Source organism: Monodelphis domestica, chromosome 4 (genome assembly GCF_027887165.1).
Source record: "Monodelphis domestica isolate mMonDom1 chromosome 4, mMonDom1.pri, whole genome shotgun sequence".
NCBI classification, from domain to species: domain Eukaryota; kingdom Metazoa; phylum Chordata; class Mammalia; order Didelphimorphia; family Didelphidae; genus Monodelphis; species Monodelphis domestica.
In genome coordinates, this window is record NC_077230.1 from 350723442 (window position 1) to 350750202 (window position 26761).

General features: G+C 40.3%; 2 protein-coding genes across 4 annotated transcripts; both read left to right on the plus strand.

Moving 5' to 3' along the window:
* Nucleotides 1–6069: 6069 nt before the first annotated feature.
* LOC100017632 (heterogeneous nuclear ribonucleoprotein H-like) lies at nt 6070–15448 on the plus strand. 3 transcript variants are annotated; one of them, XM_001371094.4, is made up of 2 exons: nt 6070–7753; nt 13608–15448. In XM_001371094.4, exon 2 carries the CDS (start codon nt 13668–13670, stop codon nt 15066–15068), a length of 1401 nt encoding a protein of 466 aa, XP_001371131.1. In that variant the 5' UTR covers nt 6070–7753; nt 13608–13667; the 3' UTR covers nt 15069–15448. The 3 variants fall into 3 exon arrangements, with proteins under 3 accessions (XP_001371131.1, XP_007491153.1, XP_007491152.1); XM_007491091.3 differs by having other exon boundaries at nt 6070–7375; XM_007491090.3 differs by lacking the exon at nt 6070–7753 and adding an exon at nt 11902–12010.
* Nucleotides 15449–21868: 6420 nt separating this feature from the next.
* On the plus strand, nt 21869–24429 carry LOC100017665 (hypoxanthine-guanine phosphoribosyltransferase-like). Its single transcript, XM_056795074.1, has 2 exons — nt 21869–21967; nt 23506–24429. The coding sequence occupies exon 2, from the start codon at nt 23694–23696 to the stop codon at nt 24363–24365; it is 672 nt and encodes a 223-aa protein (XP_056651052.1). The 5' UTR covers nt 21869–21967; nt 23506–23693; the 3' UTR covers nt 24366–24429.
* Nucleotides 24430–26761: the final 2332 nt, after the last annotated feature.

Sequence of the window (26761 nt, forward strand, 5' to 3'; positions counted from 1 at the left end):
AGAGAAGTGATTTTTACTTTAGGTGTCCTCAGAGGCTAGTCAGTAACTAATTGAAAGAAATGGCTCTTAACCCATAGATTGGCATTGACCCAAGATATGGTTCCATCCTGGGAGGGGAAAGGTAAGTCATCTCTGTGGTGACTGCTCCCATGGTTCCATTTATTTACAGGCTGTGATATTAGCAGTTCCTGGGGGATAGAAATAGAGAGTAAAATGCATATTAGTGTTCTCTCTGGTCTTATTTGATGTTCAGCTTCTAGGGCTCACTGCCCATTATGCCTTTGCTAGGTGATGCCACTTTCTGCCAGGCTGTACCTAGGTCCTAGGCAGGGCCTAGATATTGGTTAGGATTGGCCCAAGTATTTGTTGGTACATATTAATGGAAATGTGATAGACTGGAGAAAATGGATGCAGGCTCAGGTCATGGGAGCCAGATCCTACTAGAAAGCAGAGGAGAAGGGGGCAGCTGGGTGGTTCAGTGGATTGAGGGCCAGATCTAGAGACAGGAGGTCCTAGGTTCAAATCTGGCCTCAGACACTTCCCAGCTGTGTGACCCTGGGCAAGTCACTTGACCCTCATTGCCTAGCCCTTACCACTCTTCTGCCTTGGAGCCAATACACAGTATTGACTCCAAGACAGAAGGTAAGGGTTTAAAAAAAAAAAGAAAAAGGAAGGAGAGGAGATTCAAGGAAGCTAGGTGGTGACAGAGTGTTGGTCCTGGTATTTAGAGTGCTTTACTTTCAATTTGTTTTGGATTCTTAGCGGTGAGAATCTGGGCAAATTCCTTAAAGTAGTTAATCTCTTTCAGCCTGTTTTCCCATGTGCTAAGTGAGTATAATAACAGCTATGGTATACGGTTTGTTAGGATTAAAAGAAATAGGTGAAAAGAGCCTTTTAGTAATAATGTGTCAAATAATATTAATTATTTTTACTATTATTTTTAAAAATTATTTACTATTTAATTTTCCTCCTAAAGTTTGAGCCAAATTTTCACCTTTTCTCCCTCCTTTTCCTTCCCTTCTCCCAGAGATGGCAGATAATCTGATAATGATTTACATGTGTAATAGTATAGAACATGTTATCTAGGTGATCTCTATTATTATGACTATGTCTAGGATAAGGATGGGGCAAATGAGTCACTGCTTTGTATTCTTCCTTGAAATGGTGATGACACACAAAAGTTACACAGATAAAGCTCTTTGCATTCATTCTTGCTGTTGCCCAGGTACCTAGATTTTAGGATCTTTCATTTCCTTCAACTGAATCTTGTGTCCTAACCTAGAAACCCAGCCAGCTAATATTAGTACCCCCGTCCAGGACTATTCCTAAGTTTGGGGAAGCCACTCTTTTTCTGTTTGTGACTCCAGTACTTTGTTTGTGGAGATCATGGCTATACTGCATGTGTGAGAAAACCTTATTGCATTATTTGAACCTAACTGTGTGGCTGAGAAGCTAGAACACTTCTTTCTACATGCTGCTTAGAAACCCTTTATTAGGAATCTAGATTATGCTGACCAGAAACCCAATCAGATCCAAAGACTGATGTTTTCTCACAATTATACATCTCAATCAACCCACAGGTCTTATCTGAAAAACTGACCCCCTACTGGTCAATCAATTATTGTTTCTGTGTTCCTTTGCTTAAATACAGACACTTGGGAGAAATTGGACACCTCTTTTTCTGATTTCAGGGAATTTGCACTTTTTGGCTCTTTCCTTCCTGACTTGGAAAATCCCAAGTCTTTCCTCCAATTAGAAATTAATGGAGTTAACACTAATTGGGTCTTGTTCAAAGAGTTGTTTGATGATTCAAACTGACTCCATTCCAAAGAAATGAGCTTTATTATAAGAGAATGTAGTAACAGAGTAGCTAGTTTAGTGAGTGGTTAATGGAGGAAAAGAGCTGTGATGACTAAAGGTTGAGAGTGAGAGAGAGTGTGTAGTTCTCAGGAATGCTTTTTATCTCGAGGATGATTAGTTACTCAAGTAATTGGATGCTAATGATATGCTAAAGACTCTGGGGCAACTTTAGATCAAATTTTGCTCTATTCTGTGCAGACTCTAAAGGAAGAAACTGTGGAAAGTGGGCATAGTTTTGGGTGACTGGGAAACTGTCCAGAGATGCCAACCAAGGACTTAGGTTATATTGAAAGATTGATGTGAGGACTTTTTTCATAACTGTGAATCTAAGCCACTTATATATTCTAATCAACTGATTGTTTCTATGTTCTTTGGATTGTGTACAGTTCCTTGGCAGGGCTGTGGGACCTTAGAGCTGCCATCAAATGACAGATGACCTAATGTTGTATCTTGGTTAATGTTTTCTTTTAATTAGTTGGTCTTATTTAACTAATTATTTTTAATACATCAAATGTGTCCCCTGGTATTTAGGGTCCAATGCCAGAGCTGAAGAAGGCCACTGGTTTTTTGTTATATATTGCTTAATAAAATACTATGCTTATGTCAACATGGAAATCTAGAGATCCCCAGTTTATTTAGTCGGGAGGTAGAAACCCCTGGTTTTGACCTTGTTCACTGGAGAGGTTCCCCCTGAGGGAAGGTCCCACTTCACCAGACAATAGGCATCCACTTCAGGTGGGGAGGTAAATCCCATCTGAAGTCAAGTAGCTCTTTTGTCTCCAGAAGCCTTTCCCAGTTTATCACACCCTCCTTCTGAGGATGGAACTGGGGACCTTCCAGCTTGTGAAACTGATGGGTTCCCTACTGCACCAGCTGAAGTGGATGTCTATTGTCTGGTGAAGAGGGACCTTCCCTCAGAGGGAAACTTTCCTGTGACAAGGTCAGAACCTGGGGTTTCTACCTCCTGACTAAATAAACTAGGGATCTCTAGATTTCCACGTTGACACTTAGAAGCTTGAACCTTTGATTCCTCAATCATTTCATCTTCCATGATCCCTATTACTGCCCTGTTCCAAAGACTGTGGCTACTGAGGAAGCTTTGAGATTCCTCTAGTGATTCTTTTTTTTCTTTTTAAACCTCTACCTTCCACCTTTTTTTCTTTTTAAACCTCTACCTTCCATCTTGGAATCAATACTGTGTATTGGATCCAAGGCAGAATAGTGGTAAGGGCTAGGCAATGCAGCTGGGAAGTGTCTGAGATTTGAACCCAGGACCTCCCATCTCTAGGCCTGGCTCTCAATCCACTGAGATACCCAGCTGCCCCCTCCCTTCTAGTGATTCTAATAATACTGCAGAGATCAGAAAAAGTGAAGCTTGTTGACTTGCTCAGATATTGGGACCCTTTCCTCAGGGTAGAAGAAATATGTGATCATTTGGTAAAAAGCTCTCTTGTAGCAAAGAAGACTTGAGCCTCTCTAAGTACATTACACTTAGACAATGCTTAGGAGACTGATGTGATTAAATCTTTAGACCTTGTATCTGAGGATTAGATATTTTGATATACTCAAAGTGTTCTGAGTTCAATGTAACTAAATAAAGTACTTGAGAAGAGGGTATTCAAGTACTGAAGGGTGTTCCTTTGTTAGGGGAAACAAAATAATTTTCTACTCTGACTCTCATTATGAGGATGGCAATTCACATGCCAATGGGAAAGGGAGGAGATCCCTGGGAAAAGCACATAAAAACCCATTATTGGCTCAGTTTGGAAGTTTCCTCCTCAGAGTCCAGTCTCCAGCTGCAGCTGTATTCCTGACTGAGAAGCCACCTAGCAGGATAGCAAAGGTATCTTTTCTTCCTTTCTCTTTCAGATTTGTGAAAACTGAGAGCTCCCCTGTTTAGGGACTTAGTTTAAAGAGGTACAGTATTTGAATCAGTTCCTAGTGATCATGGGTCCATGATTATGGTCACTTTTCTTACTCTTCTTAGATTTCATTTTCCTCCTGTAAAACAAAGATGTTAATGTCCTAACTCTGACAGGCTGAGAGCGTCAAATATCCAGTAATTGCTAGGGAGCAATATCTTGATTATGATGTATGGCTTGTTCTGTAGTATGAACTGTCTTGGTTAGTGAGATTGGAGAAGTCCTTAGTCAGCTTCCTAAAGACAGTGGAGTGATCCAGAACTGTCTTTCTTGGCAGGCAGTCAATGAATTAACAATCATTTAGCAAGTACTTGCTATGAGCCAGGCACTGTCCCAAGGGTAGGGAATTTGGATGAAGAATCCAACAAGGAGAAGAAGAAAGAGTAGTCAGATACCTCAGAGAATTAAGGAGAGAGAATTGTCATGAAAGCCTAGGGAACATCAAATGATATAGTATGGGGGAGTCATGGGCCTCTTTGTAGGTAGAATTCAAAGAGCCAATAGGCAAGCCAATGATTAGGGAGAACGGGGAAAATAGAGTGGACAATCTGTTGGAAAGGAAAGGATGGACTGAGATCAAAGGTGCATTTGGTAAGGGTTTCCCTTACCAAAGAATAGGTCGACATCTTCATAAGAAAAAAGGTAAAGGAGATAATGGAAGAAGACATCAGATTTATTTGAGGTCAGGAGGGAGAAAGAGGGACTTATGCCCAAAGATTCAATTAAAAAAAAATGAGGCAAATCCTCAGCTGAATGGGTAAGGAAGAGAGAGTGTTCTGGGATGGGAGGCTTGAGAGGCATAAAAATGTTTATAATAGTCTACTGTAGAACAGTAAATATAGAGGATTGCCTTTCTGCAGGGAGAACCCTGTTGAGAAATAGGTAATGGACCAGGTTAGCATGGATTGGTCACTTTCTCCAGATTCCTTTAGCAGCACATGAAAAGGAATAAAAAGAGCAACCGGTGGTGGAAGAAATCCAAGGTTGGGGTTTAACAAGGCATCATCCCTGCCATGCTCCAAATACCAAGAGAAGGACAATGGGACAATTTTTGTTAACATCAGTTATTAAAAGCTGACCAAGCTCCTCTACAAGAGACTTCTTGTAGACTAGCAATAGGTTTTTCTTTTTCAGAGATGTGATGGTTCCCATCATGGCAGTCCATGAAAGTTTAAAGGCTATGAAGTTCATCTTGGACAAAATGACTGGTACTTCTTGGAGCCTCTTCCAAAGCCCTTCTGCTCCCAGTTTGGTGGATCCAAGAACATACTAACTTGAAATAAAAAACTCAGCTGGCAAAATAAAATATGCATCAAATAATAACATTGTCACCCAGTGTACAGGAGGGTATAATGCTGAACTAAAGATCATAAAAACATCATAGACTTAGTGTCCTAGATATAAAAAAAAATTTAGAGACCATTTAGGTCAGCCTCCCTCATTTTACTGATTAGTATGCAGAGAGGCAGAAACAGTTTAGATGCCTTGCTGAAAATCCTAGGTAAATGGCAGAACTAGATTCAAACTCAGCCTCTCTTTCTGAGTTGTCTCCAAGGCTTTTTCCACTTCACTACACTGTCTTTATTGGTCTAAGTGAATTCATAGGTAGGCAAGAATTCCAGTGAGTGTGGTATTTACAGCTCTCAGACTGATTTTTTTTTTTTGGAGGAGGGGAGTAGCAAGGGACAAATTCCTTTAGCACCTTTCTTATTGACCTTGGGGGTAATTTTTTTTAAACCATTTTCTTTTTTTCTTAGAATTGATATAAGTATTGCTGCTAAAGCAGAAGAGCTATAAGGGCTAAGCAACTGGAGTTAATGACTCTGGACAACTCGAGTCACACAGCTAGGAAATATCTGAGGCCATATTTGAAACCAGGACCTCCTTTCTCTGACCTGGTTCTCTAACCCCTGAGCAACCTAGCTGCTTCTAAGAATAGCTTTAATGCAACACTGAAAGAAAAAATAATGAAAGGCTTTAAAAGCTAGGTGATATAGTGAATAAAATGAGGGTCCTAGAGTAAGGAAGATATCTTCCTGACCTTAAATCTGGCCTCAGATATTTCCTAGCTGTGTGACTCTGGACAAGTCACTCAATCCCCATTGCCTAGACTTTACTGTTCTTCTAAGATAGAAGGGAAGTTGTTGGGTTTTTTTTTTTTTAACCCAACAATGGCTTGTTAAAAAAACATAAAAAAAAACAAAACAAAAAAAACCTTGCCTACAAAACTGCCTTTCCATCAAGTCTGGAAAAGCCTGAAATAGCTCCTCTTGCCCAGCATTCTTATCACTTAGAGAAGTAATTTTTCAGGACACAACTTCCCATTTTATATGGATTTCAAGACCAAACACTACTGGCCTACAGGTAATTTCTTGCCTCTAAACTGGGCTGAATTCCTTTCTGTGACTGATCTACACCTCCGCCATTGTTGCACTCTTAGCCTCCCACACCTGTTGATTGATAGCTGTTACAGCTGTGATCATCCTTTCATAGGGATTGGGGGAACCATTAAATGGATAGAGATGTCTAGTTGTTAGACCATCAGACTATAGTGAAATGATTGTAGCTCCTGTTTTTCAGAGGGTTTGGGGGAAGCATTTTTAAGGCTTGTGTTTGTTGAATCATTTACAGAAAATCTAGTGTCTGGCACATAGTAGGCCTTAATAAATGTTTATTGGTTTGACTAGATTTCTCTTAACAGAAAAAGAGTAATTGGATCTCATGGATAGATGGTGATGGCCCCAGGGGTTGTTTTTGCTTACAGGGTGGGAAGACTGGAGAAACCCTGGATACAGATTCAGGTCTTGGGAATCAGATTCAGGGTTAGTCTTATAAGAAATCAGAGATATGAGGCAGGTGGTGACAGATTGCTGGTCTTAGTATAAGTAACACCTGAGTTCCAATCTTGCTTAAGACTGTAGGTATAAGAACCTGAGTGAGTTATTTAAATTATTTAACCTCCTTCAGTCTCTGTAAAATGGGTATAATAATAGCAACCTCCCAGGGTTGTTGTTAGGTTCTAATGAAATCACATGTGCAAAGAGCCTTTAGCAAACCTTAAAGAGCTTTGGAAATATTAATTATTATTATGACTGTGTCTGGGAAAGACATAGGGCAAATGAACCAGGGCTATGTTTGTGCAGTGAAAGGGTGCTAACATTTATGAAAAGATACCCAAATGTAGCCTTTCAGATTCTTTCTTTCTATTGCCTCAGGTGTCTAGGCTTTGGGGTAGCTCATTTCCTTAATCTAAATCCTGCTGCCCACACCAGAAACCCAGCTAGTTAACATTGGTACCTGGTCCAGGACTCTTTCTCAGCCTGGGGAAGTCACTCGTTTGTCTCTCTAGGATCTTTCTTCTTGGTGCCATGGCTTTGTGGCATGGCCCAAGTAACTTTCCTGCCCCAGGCAGCAAGATTCTTGAGGATGCTTTGGCTCCCTTCTAGTAGACGGTCCAGAGATCAGAAAAAGTGAATCCTGGGCTTTGGTAGGTTTTCTCGGAAGACACTGGTATCTTCCAGGAATAGGTGGACATTCAATAAAAATATCTTCATTACAAAGAAGACTGAAGCCTCCCTCTGTCTTTACACTTAGTAAGTATTTAGGAGACTGGTATGATCAAGTGGTCCAGGGAATAAACTCTCTTCATTGTTTCTGAGGTGTGAACACTTTGTTGTACTCAGAAAGTTCTCAGCTTTAAAGTAACTAAATGAGACTCTCTGTCTAGAGCTGGTTGGGTACTTTAAGCCCTGAGAAGTGGTCTTGGGTGAGGATGGACAAAGATTTTTTCCATCAAGCTACTTATTACGAGGTTGTGAATTCATATCGTTCTAACTAGTTGGATTGAGAAAGGAGAGATTCCTGGGGAAAGCATTGTATAAAAAGCCCCGAAATGGCTCAGTTTGAGATTCCCTGCTCAGAATGTAGACTCCAGCTGCAGCTCTGTTCCTGATTTCTAGAAGGAAACAAAGGTAAGTTTCCTCCTGGGGAAACAATCTTCTTAAAATTGAGGGATGGCCTGTTTTAGGAGACTTAAAGTCAATTAGAGATAAAGGGCTTGGAAATGTCCCATGTGACATGGTTATAGCTCCACGACCAAAGTTTTTACTTATTCTGTCTAAATTTCAGTTTCATTATCTGTTAAATAGAGATCTGAATACCTGTAATATCCTAACTCACAACTCTAAGTAATAAAATGGGGATCGTAGAGCCTGGCTGTTTGTTTGTTCTCAGGTTAGTTTGATTTTAGCAGTAGATCCGTCACAGAGAAAAAAGGGGGTGAAAGGGTGATGGGAAAGGCCTGGTCCAGAAAGTGGCATATTTGAGCTGAATGGTGAATGAAGCCATAAAGGTCAGTGGGTAGAGGTGAGGAAGGGAGAATCTTCTAGGCTTCAGGGGGAAAAGGCACAAGGTCAGACTTCTCTACACATCCAAATCAGTTGCCACATCCTGTCATTTCTACTTTTACAACATGCTGAGATAGACCTTCACCCCATCATGACTAGACTATTATAGTAGCTTTCTGAAGAAGAGAACTTAGCTCTGAGATGCTGCAGTGTCAAGATCTATTACTACTGCCTTGTCTCTTATAGTTTCTTTGTCAGAAGGGAAAGTGGACCCACAGGGAAATAGAATTTTGCACTTAATCTTAAACTTAAACCTGCCTTAAAAAGCAAACTAATTATTTTTGTGGTTCAAAAAATTATAGTATTATGTATTTTCTTTCCTCTCTCTGTATCTTATTATAGCATTCTTTCTCTGTGGACATAACCACTGTTTGTATTTCCCTTAAAGAATTTGTCAATTAATAAAAAACAAACTTTCCTCTCTTCCTATTGCCATCTCTCCTTCACTCAGCTACCAAACTGACCTTTCCAAAGTTCAATTAGGATCATGTCACCTCTCTTCTATGTACAATAAACTTCCTGATGGCTTCCTATGACCTCCAAGAAGAAGCCTTTGCCTTTTAAAATTAGCCCTTCATAACCTGGTCCCTTCTTATATATATTTCCAGTTTTCTTCTTCTTTTTTAAAAAATAGCCCTTCCCTTCCCTCTTAGAATCAATACTGGATATTGGTTCTGAGGAAGAAGGGTGCTGAGGGCTAGGCAAAGAGTGACTTGCCCAGGGTCACACAGCCAGGAAGTGTCTGAGGTCAGATTTGAACCCAGGACCTCTTGTCTTTGGGTCTGACTCTCAATCCACTGAGCCACCCAGCTGCCCCCTATTTCAAGTCTTCTATTAACTCTACCAAGCAGCAATACTGGCCTTCTTGCTATTTTTCCCATAAGACACTACATTGCCTAACTCCCATGCTTTTTCACTGTCTCCCATGACTCAAATGTCCTTTCCTGTCTCTTGGCTTCTTTCAAAACTTGACTTGAAGCCTTTCTCTTCTCTATCTACCCCTTCCCCAACCCTGGCTCTGAGATTACTTCCCATTTATGCAGTGAGGGTGTTTTTGCCTTTTTTGTACCCTTAGCATCTCAGCTTAGTGTCTGGCAGGATAGTGATTTTGCTTTATTGACTATCTCTTCCCTCTTCCAGCCCTCTCTTCTATTTTCTTCTTATATTTAATGTATCCTTACCCCAGCTGTGTGTGTTTGGTGCAGCTTTCACCTTTGCCTAGTTTAGAGCAAAGTGAAGTTCATGATAAATATTCTGACTCCTCCTAGGTAGGTGGAATGCTGAATAGAGCTGGGGAGAATGAATAAGACGAAGTTCAATTCAGGTCTCAAATACCAGCTGTATGACCCCGAACAAGTAACTAAACCTCTATCTGCCTTAGTGTCAACTGTAAAATGGGATGAATAATCTTCAAGGGCTATTGTAGAGTATTAAACAATATGATATTTCTAAAGTTCTTAATGAAGTTTCTGTCATATAGTAGGAGCTTAAAAAAAATGCTCTTTCCTCCTCTACTCACCTTCAGGTTTATATTCTTTAATACAGTCTAATTGTGTGAAAGAATAAAATTCTATCCATACATTTGTTCCCTTTTCCCTCCATTTCCCCCACTTGAAACCAATGAAAAAGGAATTATTCCCAGTTCCTATGTTAGTCTCTTTACTCCTTTGTGGATCTTAAAGACTCTGAAATGACCCTTTTCTAACTCTGCAAGAATACAAGCCCTTCATTGAGGAAGCCAAGTGGCACAGGAGAGAGAGAGAGCCAGGTGTGGAGTCAGGAAGATTCAACTTCCTGAGTTCAAATCTTAGCTCTGTGACTGTGGACAAGTCACTTTGCCCTATATGCCTTAGTTTCCTCAGCTATCAAATGAGTTGGAGAAGGAAATGGCAAACCATTCCAGTATCTTTGCCAAGAAAATTCCAAATGGGATCAAAAAGAATGACATGACTTAAAAAGAAAGACTCAACTGCAATAAGCCCTTTATGACCATTAAGCTCCTTTCAATGGCTAGAAAACATTTACTTTTATAACATGTATTGGCATTTCAAAGCCTCTATTCTTTTCATCCACAATGCTAGAAAGTCCTCTATTCTACTAAAAATCAATTTTTCCTTGTAGGAATATACCAATATTTATATAGGATATCTTTGGCTATCTTATTTTTTTTTTTTACTTTTTGAAATGCATTCCAAGATAGTAATAATAGCTAGCACATATATAGTGTTTAAAGGTTTGTAAAATACAATAAATACGACTCTGGGACTTATGTTTTTACTTTCTCTATTTTTCATAATGGGGAAACTGAGCCTGAGAGGTAAAGTGACTTTATTAGCTATGTTTGTGACAGAATTTGAACTTGAGTCACCCTGACTCCAAGTTTAACACTTTATCCATTTTACCACTTAGCTATCTTTCTTTATCTTCCTTAGAAGACATTCCTTTGTTATCTTAGCTGCATGATCTTCCATGATCATGATTTGTGAGTTTTTTGGGGCAAACTCTTCCTTTCCAGAATGTTACACTGTTTTACTTTGACCTTGAATATCTGGAATTTAGCTTTGATGTTTTTGTTATTCTGAATTTCACAGACATGAACATTTCTATATACAAAAAAGGATGAAAGAATATCATATTACCTATGAAACTACAAATATCCATTTGGTTTAGCTTGCATTTTTCAAAATTATGTAAAGAATTATACATGCAAGTTTCAAAGCTGTACTCTGTGTAGCTGCTGTGTCTCCTGAACTTTCTATTGTCTTCTATTTTGATTAAGATACTAAGACTCTTTTCTTTTCTTTTTCTTTCATTCTTTTTTCCTTTGGCATTATCTCTAGTCCTCTTCTCCCAAATTTTCCCATAAAACTAAAGAAGTAAAGTCATGCAAAACAAATATACATCTACCTCTCTTGTCAGGTAATGGGGTTACTTGCTTCATAACTAGTAGTCTTGAATAATGACTGTTCATTGTATTGTTCAGATTTCTTAAATCTGTTAGGTTTTTTGTTACAATGTTGTAGCTATTATTTTCCTGGTTCATCTAACTTGTCCTTGCATCACTTCATATAAGTCTTCCCATGTTTCTCTGAATCCACCCCTTTCATAATTTCTTATACTATAATAATATTCCATTCCATTTTATATACCATACTTTGTTCAACCATTCCCAAATGGATGTACTTAGATATTATTTACAGGTTTTGCTAAAACAAAAAGTAATTCTAGAAATATTGTTCTAAATATGGCTCTTTTTTCTCTTTAATCTCTTTGGGATATATAAACTCAGTACTGATACCATTGGGCCAAAGGATATATATAGTTTAGTGTCTTTGGGGATATAATTTTAAATTATTTTCCAGAATAAATGGACTAGTTTATAACTCAACCAGTAGTACATCAATTCACCTATTTTTCTTGCAGTCATTCTTACCTCTTTCCTTTCTTGTCATTTTTGCCAATCTGATGGGTGTGAGCTAAAGTTTGAATTTGAATTTCTATTAGTGCTTTAGAACTTTAAAATATCTCTACCTATCTACCTACCTCTCTGATTGCTTTGATTTCTTCCTTTTGAGGAACTGCTTGTACATTTCCCTTAGCCATTTATCTATTAGGGAATGACTCTTGCTTTTATATTTGAACTAATTCCATATGTATCCTTCATCAAATGTTTTTCCCAGGTAACTCTTTTCCTTCTAAATTTAACTGCATTTATTTTGTTTGTGCAGGTTGGTGGCACAGCAGACAGAATACTGTATTCAAGAGTCAGGGAAGCTCAAATTTGACCTCAGACATACACAGTACTAGCCACATCACTCCTGGGTAAATCATTTAAGATTTATCTGCCTTAGTGTAAAATGGAGTAAATGATAACACCTCCCTCCCAGAGTTGATGTGAAGATGAAAATGATTTATTTGACAAGCACTTTCCAAAACTTAAAATACTAATAAATTCTAGCAATTATTGTGCTAAAACTTCCATTTTATCCAGTATGATCCTTTCAATCTTATTTACTTATGATTTCTTTCCCTCTCCATATTTGTGAAAGGAATCTCCTCCTCTGGTTTTCAAATTGATTTAGGATGTGACTCTATGTCTAAGTATTCATTTAAAACTTATCATGGTCTATGTTGTGAGAAGATGGTTTGAACCTAGTGTCTGCCAGAAATCTTCCTCAAATTGTTTTAGAAGTTTTTGTGGAATGGTAAGTTCTTTCAACAACTTCTAAATAAGAAATTTCTCAACAAAAAAAAGTTCCATGGTAGCAAAATTGTAGTATTCTGAGACAATTGCTTGCTTTGACAAATAGCCTAGACTAACAAATTAGGGGAAATTTTTCAAATAAAATACTAGCAAAAGAATCTATATACTATATCTATAATATATTGTTTAGAGATAGTCGAAAAGAAAATGTCAGAAGGTTATGGGTACTCATCATCTCTTCATGGTCTCCAAAAATATAAATGTTAAAATCAATGATTTGGCTAAATATATGAACATTATAGATCTTTTATTTTTGAAAGAGTGAAAGTAGAGAAATGCCTATCTAACAAAATATTGTTCCAGTGCTTAGCTCAGCCAGGGCTTGTTAATTCAACCAGAATTAAACTCTCTACAGAAGACAGGAAGGGAAAGGCAGCTATCCACTCACCTAAGTTCCCTCCAAGAGGCAGGTCAAGACAATGATTCAAGCTGAAGGTGACTCCTGAGGCCAACTTTTTCCCCTTGAGCCTGATTGAGTTAAAAAAAAAAAAAAGAGTGGAGCTCTCCACATATCTTGATGGCTTCTCACCTAGTACTAAGTAAGGTGTGAGTTTTCTAAGTGATTCCTAAGGAAGCTCCTCCACCTAGTTCAAGCTTGTGTTGATTCAATAAAAAGGTAGACGAAGGAGAGTTAATCTTATCTTCACAATCTAGTGAGGTGTTAACTCAAGATAGCCAATAAAGTAAAGAATTTTCTTTCACAATTGTTTATTTAACTCAGTCAGAAACTTGTGAATTCATTTAAGAGTTCACACCCTTGGAAACTGTTTAATCAGGAAACTGTGAACACTTTTAATGAGAATTCACCCCTCCAGAAGGTGTGAACTGGTTCCCACAAATACTGCCCCCTGGGCAGTGCTAGACAATTTGGAAGTTGTGACTGGCCCCTGTGAAGAAGGGAGGAGACAAGAAGCCACTATAAAAGGCCCTAGTAGTTGGACTTCAAGAAGGAAGTCAGCTTAAGGAAGAAGGTCAGCTCAAGATAAAAAGCTGGCTTTCCCTTCTTGTCTTCTGAAGAGAGTTTAATTCCAGTTGAAGGTTAATACAGTTAAAGGGAATGATATGATGTTTTATTTAGAGAATCCCTTTCACAGATAACATGATGTTTATTTAGAGATCACTAGAGTCAACTAAACTAATTTATTTTCTTTGCAGAGAAGGTGAAGTCAAGGATCCAGTCACATTTCAAGCTGTTTCTGCCACTAACTAGACAAGATGATGCTGAACACCAAAGGAGAAGAAGGCTTTGTGGTGAAGGTCCGGGGCTTGCCATGGTCATGCTCAGCCAGTGACATTCAACAATTCTTCTCAGAATGCAAAATTCTAAATGAGGAAGCAGGCATTCATTTCGTCTATACCAGAGAGGGCAAACTAAGTGGAGAGGCATTTGTTGAACTCAAATCTGAAGATGAAATCACACTGGCTTTGAAAAAAGATAGAGAAACTATGGGGCACAGATATGTGGAAGTATTCAGATCAAGCAACATTGAAATGGATTGGGTGTTGAAGCATACTGCTCCAAATAGTCTTGATACTGCCAGTGATGGCTTTGTGCGCCTTAGGGGACTCCCATTTAGATGTAACAAGGAAGAAATTGTTCAGTTTTTTTCAGGGCTGGAAATCATGCCAAATGGGATAACATTGCCAGTGGACTTCCAAGGGAGGAACAGTGGCGAAGCCTTCGTGCAGTTTGCTTCACAGGAAATAGCTGAAAAGGCTCTAAAGAAAAATAAGGAAACAATAGGGCACAGGTACATTGAAATCTTCAAGAGCAGCCAGGCAGAAGCTCAGACCTATTATGATTTTCCTCGAAAGCTAATGGCTAGGCATCGTCCAGGTCCTTATGACAGACCTCAGGCAGGCAGAGGCTATAGCACTCTAGGTAGAGGAGTTGGGTTTGCAGGAATGAGATGTGGTGCCTATGAAGCTGGGTACAGAGGCTATGATGACTACAACTGGTATAATGATGATTACTGCTTTGGAAGATACCTTAATTTGGAGATGTCTGATCATAGCTATGGAGACAGCTGGTCTACCTTCAATCAGAGTCCAGCAGGCCATTATGTGCACATGAGAGGATTACCTTACAAAGCTACTGAAAATGATATCTGTGATTTCTTCTCACCACTCAAACCAGTAGGAGCATACATTGAAATTGGACCTGATGGCAGAGTGACTGGAGAAGCAGATGTTGAATTTGCTACTCATGAAGATGCTGTGGCAGCTATGTCTAAAGACAAAGCAAACATGCAACACAGGTATATAGAACTCTTCTTGAATTCTACAATCGAGGCAGACAGCAATGTTTATGATCCCCAAATGGGAGGAGGCATGAGTTTGTTAAATCAGTCTACTTATGGCATTCCACCTAACCAGGAACTGAATGAGGGTTACGGAGGAGTCTCTGAAGGTCATATCAGCATGAACAAATATGACCAAGTGTTACAGGAAAACTTCAGCAATTTTTCATCCCCACATGGCACAGAGAACCAAGGAGAGGTCAATAATGGCTACAACAATTGGGGAAGCTTTGCAGATATGGGAGAGAATAGAATGGGAGAAATATCTGGCATATCCAATATGGGAAGTGAATGTGGAAGATATCCTGATTATTGATTTGTCAACTTTTTACAAAAGAAAAATAAGCTTATGATTTATGCTTATGGTTAGTGAAATAAAGGTTGCTTTTTAAAACTTCAGGCATGATTTATTTCAAATACGGGAAAACCTTCAATAAGCAAGCTACTAAAGATTATGACAATTTTTCAAGGTAGTTATATTGCATGGAAAACATGTCAATAGGATTAAAACATTCTTGGTTCTATTAAATGTTGCTCTTAATGCCAAACTACCAGGAATGCTGAAATGCATTTTGGGAAATAGGTTTTTGAAAAATAGTTATTTTTTTAATTACATGTAAATGAAACTTTGTTATGAAGATTTCCCCCTCAGCTTGTTGCTTTCCTCCTATTTTTGGTTTCATTGGTTTTTAATTTGATAGAATCAATTTACATTTTTTAATGTTCTCTATCTCTTTCTTGGTCTTAAATTTCTCCCTTTCCCACAGATCTGACTATTCTATGTTCACCTAATTTATTCACCATTTCATTCCTTATATTTAAGTCATTTGCTTATTTTGAATTTATCTTGGTATAGGGTGTGAGATGTTGATCTAGAACTGATTTTTTCCCATACTGTTTTCCAATTTTCCCAGCACTTTTCATCAAATAGTGAGTTCTTGTCCCCAAAGCTGGGATATTTGGGTTTTATCATACACTATCTTGCTGAGGTTATTTATCCCAAGTCTATTTCACTGATCCTCTCTTCTGTCTCTTAGCCAGTACCATATTGTTTTGATGACCACTGCAGTTTAAGATCTGGTTCTGCTAAGTGCCGCAGTCAGGGTCCAGTTTCACTCACAACTCCAGGGTTCCCCACAGGTGGTGAATGATCAGTCAAAATAAATAAAATAAGTAACAAACAGAAGACAGCTTAATCATTAAGGCCATGGGACTGCTTTGCATCTCAAAGTTGCTCCAACATTCCCAGGCCTGGGATTTATTTTTATACCCATTTTCTTGGCATGCAGGTATACAAAATCAAGGAGATAATTGGAAAAGTGATACATTAACTTTTAACAAATCACTTGATTAATATTCTATATTTTTGTATTGTGATTACACACAGAATACAAGATAAATGATTTTGTGACAGGTGGCTTACTAGGGAGTTTGAGTTACTGATTTGTGTAATTGAGTCACTGAGGCATATTGAAGCTTAGTGTACCTGTACTGTACCTGTATGTTTTGTATGGGCCTCTGTGGTTGATTTGTGTGCTGACTTCATGAGAAAGTTTTGGGCTTGGCCTGTAGCTGTTTGCTGGGAATTATGTACCTAAGTAAAAGTTAACCCATGATAGTCTTTTGGGATTGGGTTTAAGAGTCTGGTCTTTTGGTGATGTTTAGGAGAATTAGGGTACATGTGTTTTGCTCTTGCATTATTTCTTTTGAGACTAGGGGGAATAATAATCATGTCAATTCATAGGTAAGGGGCATTGATGAAAGAAGTCATGCAAGGGGGATAGAGTGGGCAGTCACATCTCACCAAGGACCACTCTGTGGTCTCCCAAGCTACCACACGTGAGAACAAGACAAGAGCAAATCCACAAGCAATAAAGGTATGGGTCAAATCACTGTTGGAGATAAGGGAAGAGATGGTATCATAAAATGAATTAGCAATGGATGAGGCTAAATAAAGGGAGGTACCAGAGTGACTGATATCCATGATTTATCTTTGTAGTGTGAACTCCTTGTAGGGAAGGTTGCTAGTGATGCAATGAGTGCAGTGATATCCAATAAGGGGTGCAATGAAGGGTTTAGGATGGTTTAAAGTGTTGGAAATTAATTGTAGGGCATAAATGCCTGGACCATCATACCAATCAATAGTCATATTAACAGGAAGCATCACAAAAGGTAGTTATTTAACAACAAATACAATGGTAGCAGGAATGGAGAGATTACAACAATTTGTTAAAATACATAGCAAGAATTTCTGTAAGTTGTGGGGTAAACATATTGTACAATCAATGCATAGGTTTGAGTGGGTTTGGAACTTTTCTTGTCACTAGGGTAGAGTAATACAGCAGGGGGAGAGAGAAGCAATGAATTTCCACAAAGAAATATTAGTAATGGGAGAAAAGGGGCTTTCAATGGCAGAAATACCAGGAAATACAGATGAAATGGCTAGCATGGCAAGAAATAAGTCATTAGTACAACTGGGAGGAGTAAATTGTGGCTTGTCCATTCTTTGTTTTCTTGGGCTGCAAGTGTCCCAGTTTGCCTGCAAGTTGGTAGAACATCTTGTTGCTTTAGCACAGTCTCTGTATCTGCATTCTTCCAGTCTTGTTGTTGGTATGGGAGTCATGGCAGGGATGGGTGAATCCTTCTGGAAACCAACTGTGTATGGGAGTACCTGGGGGGAAAACAGAAACAGATCCTTGCCCCAAAAAGAGGGCTGGGACTACCAATGATTAATAATAATACTTTCCAAATGACCTTCAGGTAAGAGGCACAGATGACAATAATGCAGTAATAATTCTAGCCAGACTCAGAAATAATCAGATTGGAACATTCCTAATTAAAAGGAAATAACAAAATTGTTAACATAAATTGGAAGGGTTTCCAATAGGTTGTCTCTTCAGTTTTTTTCCACATAAGAACCTCCACCTGTAACAGTTCTGGGTCACACTCCTTCTGAGCAACTTGTGGCTTTTTCTTTCATGGTGGATGAATGACTTAATTGTCCATCAACTATACCTCAATTCAAAATTCAAAATAATATCAGTTGCAGTCCCAAGAGCTTTTACATCCAATGGCAAACTTCATGAACTATAGCTTAGGGTTGAATGCAATTAAGTTTACTCTCATGGAATAAACAATAAAATAAAAAATTTAAGGACTCATACACATGCAAGAGATTTCACTTCATTGCCTTTTTTTCATATTAGACTCATCCTGGCATAAAAATCAGTCATTAAAAATCATTTCTATGCAAATTAAAACAACTCTGAGGTACCAACTTACACCTAGCAGACTGGCAAATATGACATCAAAGGAAAATGATAAATGATGGAGGGGGTGTGGCAAAATTGGGACACTAATACACTACTGGTAGAGTTGTGAATTGGTCCAACCATTCTGGAGGGCAATTTGGAACTATGCCCAAGGGGCTTTAAAAGACTGCCTTCTGACCCAGTCATACCACTGTTGGGTTTTTACCCCAAAGAGATAATAAGGAAAAAGACTTGTACCAAAATATTTAAAGCTGTGCTCTTCATACTGGCAAAAGAATTGGGGAATGGCTGGACAAATTGTGGTATCTGTTGGTGATGGAATACTATTGTGCTGAAAGGAATAATGAACTGGAGGAATTCCATGTGAACTGGAATAACCTCCAGGAATTGATGCAAAGTGAAAGGAGCAGAACCAGGAGAACATCATACACAGAGACTGATACACTGTGGCACAACAGAATGTAATGGACTTCTCTACTAGCAACAATGCAATGATTGTGGAAAGGAAAACTGAATCAAGCTCTGGACTTTCTGCCACTGAAGTGGACCAAAGAGCAGTTGGAAGGTTAGAGTGAAATTTATGAACAGTGATGACAGTTGGTCAGGGGAGGAGCAACGTAGAGAGTGACAGTTGTTCTCTAGGTCTCTCTTCCTTGGCCCTCAGATTGGAAGGAGTGCTCTCTCCCTTTCTCTGGATAGAAGTACCTCTATTCCTGGATTTTCCCAACTGTAGGCTCTACCTGGATTCCTGTGGATCATATCATCTAACAAAAGGATTTAAGGGGAGCAGTTTGAAGTATAAGCCTGGTCTTTAGGGGCATTAGCCCAAAGAGACAGGCCCAACCAGCAACCAACCTCTTGTTGTCTATTGCTAAAAACTTTGAACTGAAGAAAAAGAGCATAGATTAGCATAGACAGGAATAAAAGAAACCCTCTACCAGTGCCATGGTCAGGATCCAGCCTCACTCTTGATTCCAGGGTTTCCGACAGGTGGTGAACAATCAGTCAAAATAAATAAAATGAAATAAATAACAAACGGAAGACAGTTTAATCATTACAGCCATGGAACTGCTTTGCATCTCTGAGCTTCTCCGACATTCCCAGGCCTAGGATTTATTTTTATATCCATATTCTTGGCATGCAGATACACAAAATCAAAGAGAGATAATTGGAAATGTGATACCTTAACTTTCAACAAATCATTAACATTCTATATTTTTGCATTGTGATTACAGACAGAATACAAGATAAATGATTTTGTGACAGGTGGCTTACTAGGGAGTTTGAGTTACTGATTTGTGTAATTGAGTCACTGAGGCATATTGGAGCTTAGTGTACCTGTACTGTACCTGTATGTTTTGTATGGGCCTCTATGGTTGATTTGTGTGCTGGCTTCATGAGAAAGTTTTGGGCTTGGCCTGTAGCTGTGGTTTTGCTGGGAATTGTGTACCTAAGTAAAAGTTAACCCATGATAGTCTTTTTGGAATTGGGTTTAAGGGTCTGATCTTTTGGGGTTGTTTTAGGGAATAAGAGTATAGGTATTTTGCTCTTGCATTATTTCTTTTGAGACTAGGGGGAATAATAATCATGTCAATTCATAGGTAAGTGGCATTGATGAAAGAGGTCATGTAAAGGGGGTTGGGTGGGCAATCACATCTCGCCAAGGACCACTCTGTGGTCTCCCCAGCTACCACGAGTGACTCTGTCAAGGCATCATGGTCTGATGGCTCCCAGCACACCAGCCTGTGAGGCTTGATCTCACCTCAAAAGCTGAGAGACTCAAACCTAATGTAGGGAAATTCAGATTCCATCTTCTATGATATCTCCCCATTCCAAGCTTGTTATTCAATTTATCTTTATTTAAATAAACTGCAGTAGATAAGAGGACTATCATTTCAGGAGGACATAGAGGGAGCAGAACCTAAGGTCTGCCATTGAACTGTAAACATACTTATTGGACCCCTGCCATGCAACCTTAGGGGTGGGGAGGCTTGTCCCTCAGGGGGGTCAGTGCTTACCTGCCCTGGGGTATCTTCAACATCAATAGAGAAGACATCGCCTCAGTGGATCAGACTTGGCCCATTCCTCAGGAACCCCATTTTTCAAAGATACCCTTTCAGAAGGGGTATCTCTCTCCTTTGACCTCAACAGCACCTATATTCCCTCCAACTCCTCCATTGGAAGGTTACAAAACCTTCCTTATCCCCTGTACCTCTTCAATCCTCTATAATTCCTTTAACTATTACATGATCCAGGACAATTCTGAGAGACTTAAAAGAAAGAATGTTATTCACATCCAGAGAAAGAACTGTGGGAAAATAAACACAGAAGAAAAACAGGACCAATCACATAGTTCCATGGGGATAAGATTAGGGTTTTGATGTCAGAAGATTGCTCTACTGCAAATATGAATAACATGGAAGAAGGTTTTGAACAATGATTCATGTATAACCCAGGGGAACTGCTCATCAGCTCTCTGAGGGGGGAGGAAATCATGAATCATTGAAGGAAAGGATTTTACACAGATATGAGATGGAATGCAGGAGAAGCAGAGATGACAGGCAGGAGCAGTTGAAATATTTGGGAGCAATGCATCATTGTTTTAGATCATTTTGATTGGGCCCTGATTGAAGGACCTGTTATGACAATGACAATGAAAATTATGACAATATGACAATGAAAATAATAAACAGTAATAGGATAGCAAACCATCATACGACAATTTCAATCTGAACTCTATCAAATGTGAGAACAACAGTAATAACTTCTGTTTCTTTAGTACTTTAAGTTTTACAAAGTAGCTTCCTTATAAGAGATCTCTGAGATAGATAGTATTATCTATAATAACAGAGGTAGCATGATGGGTTATACTGAGCATTAACATTCCCTTCCTGTCTTCAGTTCAACAGATGGAACTTTAAGATTCATTTTACAGCCTTGATGACTCAGGGATTGCTACCCTGTGATAATAAAAAGTCTTTTAATTGTCTGCATAAACCGAAAGAACGGATGACTCGGGAGGAGCTGAAACAGAAATAAATGTTACTTCTTTGGCTAAACATCACTTTCCTCATCTCTCCAATCAGGATTTAGTGCCTCTGGCATCCTCACTGAGGGAGACTCAGAATCCAGTAGGATAATGCATGGAGATGGCCAGAAGGTCTTGAGAAGGTACAGATGTAATAGAAAGGGAGCAGCGTCCTGATTCTGATTCAGTGAGAATATTCTCTTGGGTTATGTTGATTGGAGAAACTGAAATAACTGAAATTTCATCTGGTCAATGGCAAAGCTAGATTTCCAAGCCTCATCCTTTGTTTCTGAGTTTTCTCCATTGCTCTTTCTACTCACTACACCAAACTGTCTCCTTTTAGTAGCATCAACGAATCCGTAGAGTGAAAGGAAATTCTTGGTTCTCTTTGTCTGTTCTGAGTTTACACTTGTGAAAGGGGAGTCCTTGGTCCTCTTTGCCCTGTTGGAGTTCAAACTTTGGTTAACACTAACTGAAGTACCTCACTAGATTGTGAAGACAGGATGAAGTCTCCTTTGTCTACCTAGAGAATTCACACCCTACTTAGTGCTAGGTGAGAAGCCAGTAAGATACTTGGAGAGCTTCCCCTTTTTTGAACTCAAACAGCCAGAAACTTTTGAATTCTCTGAAGAGTTCACAAACTCAGAAACTTGTGAATCCAAACTGGGTGACAACTCAGAAATGTATCAAGGATGCCCTTGGGGGTTGCCAGACACTTCGGAAACTGTGATTGGCCCCTGTGAAAAGGGGCAGGGACAGGAGACCACCCTAAAAGCCTTTGACTGGGGCAGTCTATTGAAGTTGAGTCTCCTAGAGAGTGTCTCCTGGAGATCATCTTCAAGGGAAACTACACTGGAAACTGCAGTGTGCATCCTGACTTCATCTTAGACTCTGACTCCTGGACTACTTGGTTGGGTGAGTGAAAAGGCTGATCCCCTTCCTAGTTTCTTAAAAGACTACCTTCTGTCTTGGAGGAGGCCACAAGCTTACTCACTCTTGGCTGAGGACTAGTATAGGCATCTTCTTTAACCCCTTTCACATTTCTCAACTTCCTTGTTTCCCCTCTATTTTGGTCAAGAAGCTTCTGACATGAGATAGAATAATTTCAGTGACCACATTATTTCATCTCATTTAAGTCCAACCATTCAATTTCACCTTTACAATAGGTAGCCAGGAATTCCCTTGGAGTGCAGTATTCTCAATTCTCACCTGGAATTTTGCTCTTTTCTTCTTCTTCTTCTTCTTCTTCTTCTTCTTCTTCTTCTTCTTCTTCTTCTTCTTCTTCTTCTTCTTCTTCTTCTTCTTCTTCTTCTTCTTCTTCTTCTTCTTCTTCTTCTTCTTCTTCTTCTTCTTCTTCTTCTTCTTCTTCTTCTTCTTCTTCTTCTTCTTCTTCTTCTTCTTCTTCTTCTTCTTCTTCTTCTTCTTCTTCTTCTTCTTCTTCTTCTTCTTCTTCTTCTTCTTCTTCTTCTTCTTCTTCTTCTTCTTCTTCTTCTTCTTCTTCTTCTTCTTCTTCTTCTTCCTTCTTCTTCTTCCTTCTTCTTCTTCCTTCTTCTTCTTCTTCTTCCTTTTTCTTCTTCCTTTTTCTTCTTCCTTTTTCTTCTTCCTTTTTCTTCTTCTTCTTCTTCTTCTTCTTCTTCTTCTTCTTCTTCTTCTTCTTCTTCTTCTTCTTCTTCATGTGTGAAGAAGGTTTCTGCAGGATCTTTCTTCTCAGAGGAGCTTTTTAGCAATAGAGAAGGAAAGTATAGTGAAAAGCTAGTCTGACACAACAGATTTTGTAGTTGTTGAGATACGGTCATTTTGAGGTGTATCCTCTGCTTTGTGTCCTCATGTGGTGTTTTCTTGGCAAATATGCCAGTGGTTTGATTTCTCCAGCCCATTTTACATGCAATGCAATGCATTGTGATTGGAGATGATGGACCAGGCTAAGATTTGGACTCATTTTGCATCCCTTCTAGGAAATTGAGACACACAGGGTGAGTGACTTGCCCAAGGTCCTACAACTATGAAGTGTCCCAGGCCAGCTGTGAATTCCCAGATAAGTCTTCTTGACTCCAGGCCTAGCCCTCTCTCTATTGCTCCACCCAACTGACTTGAACACATTTCAAGTCATGCCAAAGAACTGATGACAATATCTGTTCCTTTTGGCCCCGATCTCTTCCAGATAGTTTTGTTCACATTTTGAGTCCTCTTGCTTCCCTCTCTCTGATCTTCCCTGACATATTCCCTCTCCTAGGAAGAGGAATGTGGTTGCCTTTCATTTCTCTGCCCACAGCCTAGGTTGTAGCTAATATCAAGGGGCTGCAGGAGGGGAGAATATTCTGAGAACCAGATAAAGGGCAAGTCTTGAGCCAGGACACGCTGACGAGGACAGGCAAAGAAAGCCAGTAGCCACTGGCCAGGGTCCTATTGCTTTTTCAGCCATGTCACTTGGACACTCCTTCTTCTCTCTGCAGGTACCAGTGGTGAAACAGCAATCAGTGAGACTCAGCTCAGAGCTGTGGCTGGCAGAGGCACATCTTAAGACTTCCCTGACTGCTTCCTCCTCTTCCTCTTCCTCTTCCTCTTCTCCTTCCTCTCTCCTCTCTCCTCTCTCACTCTTCCTGGCCAGCCCCCCAGCCCCAGCTGAGCTGTCCAGAGCATCATGGCCAACAGGAGCCCCAGCATCCGGATTGGAGATGATGCACCAGGCTACGACCTGGACTGCTTTAGCATCGCGAAGAATTACGCGCAAGATCTGGAAAAGGTGTTCATCCCTCATGGGCTCATCATGGACAGGATTGAGAGGCTGGCCCGCGACGTGCTCCAGGACATGGGAGGCCAGCACATCGTGGCCCTCTGTGTCCTCAAGGGGGCCTATAAGTTCTTTTCCGACTTGCTGAATGCCATGGAGACCCTGAACAGGAACTCAGACCAGGCCAGTCCCATAATGGTGGACTTCATCCGAGTGAGCAGCTACTGCAATGACCAGTCAACGGGCAGCGTGCGAGTGCTGGGGGGAGCCGACCTCTCCAGCCTCGCTGGGAAGAACGTCCTGATTGTGGAAGACATTGTGGACACGGGCAGAACCATGCAGGCTCTGCTTCCCCTGGTGGAGCAGCATGGCCCCAGGATGGTGAGGGTGGCCAGCCTGCTGGTGAAAAGGACCCCTCGAAGCCTGGGCTACACCCCGGACTTCTCTGGCTTTGAAATTCCAGACAGATACGTGGTGGGATACGCCTTTGACTACAACGATTACTTCAGGGACTTAAGCCATGTCTGTACCCTCAGAGAGACTGCCAGAGACAAGTACGCCCTGGCTGTGCAGAAGCTCTGAAAGCCCCTGAGGAGACCCGTCCCAAAGACATCCCCAGCCCACTTGGTCTGGGGTTTCGGCTCTGGGGAGCACCTGCTTAGTAAAGCTTTTTGCATGTACAGTACTTGCTCGTCTTGTGTGTTTTTACCTGTGATTTTATGTGATTTGCACAACACAACCTCAAAGAGATATCACTAGCCTTGGGGGAGGGTATAAAAAATGCTTAAATGGAAAGACTTTTCTTAAAAAAAAATTGCTGCTCTTTGATGTGGCAGATAACTTTGGAGACTTTACTTATTACTCTATTGGGAACCCAATCCCAGCTCATTTCAGTGACTCCCCTCAAGGCCTAGAATTGGTAAGTTGTCTTGTGGTCATTTTGGCCTCTCCAGGTCACAAGCATCTACCTCCCCCCATGTGATTGTCAGGCCATCCCCAGGCCTGTCCGAACCCCCCCAACCTACCCCCCCCCCAGACTCTGCGGCTTCCTGTCACCACCTGAGTCTTCTATTACTAGTCATTGCCTCAAACCTCAACCCAATCTGAATGCATCAGTCCAGAAACAGAGAGGCAACAGAGGAACCAGGGAAGGCTGACTATCCCTAGAATCCAGGACTGTGTTGTGGAGCTCCATTATAGCTTGCACCAGGGTACATAAGGGGGTGGAGGGGAGTGGGGTTATAGAGAGGTCCTGTATGGCACTTGAGGGTCAAGAGAAGGGCTAGCAATGAGGGAGGTGTCCACTGTGGTCTTTGAAAGGGAAATTTCTATTTATTTTTAAGGCAATGGGTGTCAAGTGACTTGCCCAGGGTCATATAACTAGGAAGTCTCTGAGGCAAGATTTGAACCCAGGACCTCCCATCTCTGGACCTGGCCCTCAAACCACTGAGTCACCCAGCCACTCCCTGAAAGGGAGCATTTTAAATAGTAGTAAGTATTAAAAAGGTGACAGGATAACCACTTCTTAGAACCATTTCTATCTAAAATTGAAAGTAAAAAGATGAAAAAAAATGATAATGAAAATAAAAACAAACAGTAATAGGATAACAACCCATCATCATGGGACAGTTTCAACGAGAACAACAATAACACCTATGTAGTGCTTTAAGATTTCCAAAGTAGCTTCCTCATAAGAGATCTCCAAGATAGTATTATATGTAATAACAGGGGTAGCAAGCGCAGATTTGCCCTCCTTGATGGGTTATACCGAGTATTAGCATTAATATTAACAGATAGGACTTTGAGAGCCATTTTCCAGCCTTGATGACTCAGGGGTTGGTATCCTGTGATGATAAAAAGGCTTTTAATTGTCTGCATAGCTGAAAGAACTGATGACTCAGGAGGAGCTGAAACACAAATGTACATACAATCTCTGTTTCCTCTCTAAGGGGGTCTGCCAGGTGGAGAAGATGCAGTGGCTACATTCTACTTGGCTACTCTGTCTAAGCACAGGCAACCTTTTTCTTTTGTGTTTGTTTGCTGTGTTGTTGATGGATTAGTATTCTGAGATGTCCCGGAGGACCCAACCAACCATCAGTTAGGGAGTGGAGGTGCCACTGGCAACCAGTCTATAGTAGGTACCACTGGAAGTGATAGTAGCTAAAGAAGTCAGAAGTGATTGATGTCTAGAAAGCAGTCTTGCTTCAGAACCAGTTCCAATGGCAGGTCATACTCTGTTCTTTCTCCACTGTGCTTGAGAAACCTCTTCATCCTGGAAGCTCATTCCAGCCCCAGAATTCACATATTGGAAGATTCCTCTAGTCCTGTAGTCTCTCTGATTGGATGGATACTCCCAGAATCTCCATTTAAGAGAATGCCAAATGGGGCAACAAAGAGGGATAGCTCAGTGGATTGAGAGTCAGACCCAGAGACAGGAGGTCCTGGGTTCAAATGTGGCCTCAGACACTTCTAGCTGTGTGACCCTGGGCAAGTCACTTAACCCCTATTGCCTAGCTCTTAGCACTCTTCTGCCTTGGAACCAATATACAGTATTGACTCCAAGACAGAAGGTGAGGGTTTAAAAGGAAAAAAAAAAGAAAATGCCAAAGCCAGCCATATATCATTCTATCCCTAGGCTGCAATCCAAATTTACTCTACTACTCTCCTGTGCCAGCTATGTTCACAGTAGCAAATAAGCTAGCATGCTTCTATCAGGACAAAAAACTGGCTGGAGATCAGGGAGGACTGCAAGTTTCCATCTGTCTCTGGGCCTGTGCATGTCTCTGCCTATCTCGGTTTCTGTCTCTCTGTGTGCTCCTCCCTCCCCGCCTCCCACTTCCTCTCTCTTTCACAAAGCAAAAGTAAAGAAATCCCCACCAAATCCAAGGGTGGTTACAAATCCATAGTAAGGACCTTGGAAGTGAGTCATTGCAACAGGGCTCAGACAGGTTTATTCAAGGGCTCCAAGGTCCCTAGAA

Bases quoted from the DNA above. Each gene is read 5' to 3' on its own strand.
- LOC100017665 (XM_056795074.1), top strand. From the start codon at position 23,694: ATGGCCAACAGGAGCCCCAGCATCCGGATTGGAGATGATGCACCAGGC.
- LOC100017632 (XM_001371094.4), top strand. From the start codon at position 13,668: ATGATGCTGAACACCAAAGGAGAAGAAGGCTTTGTGGTGAAGGTCCGG.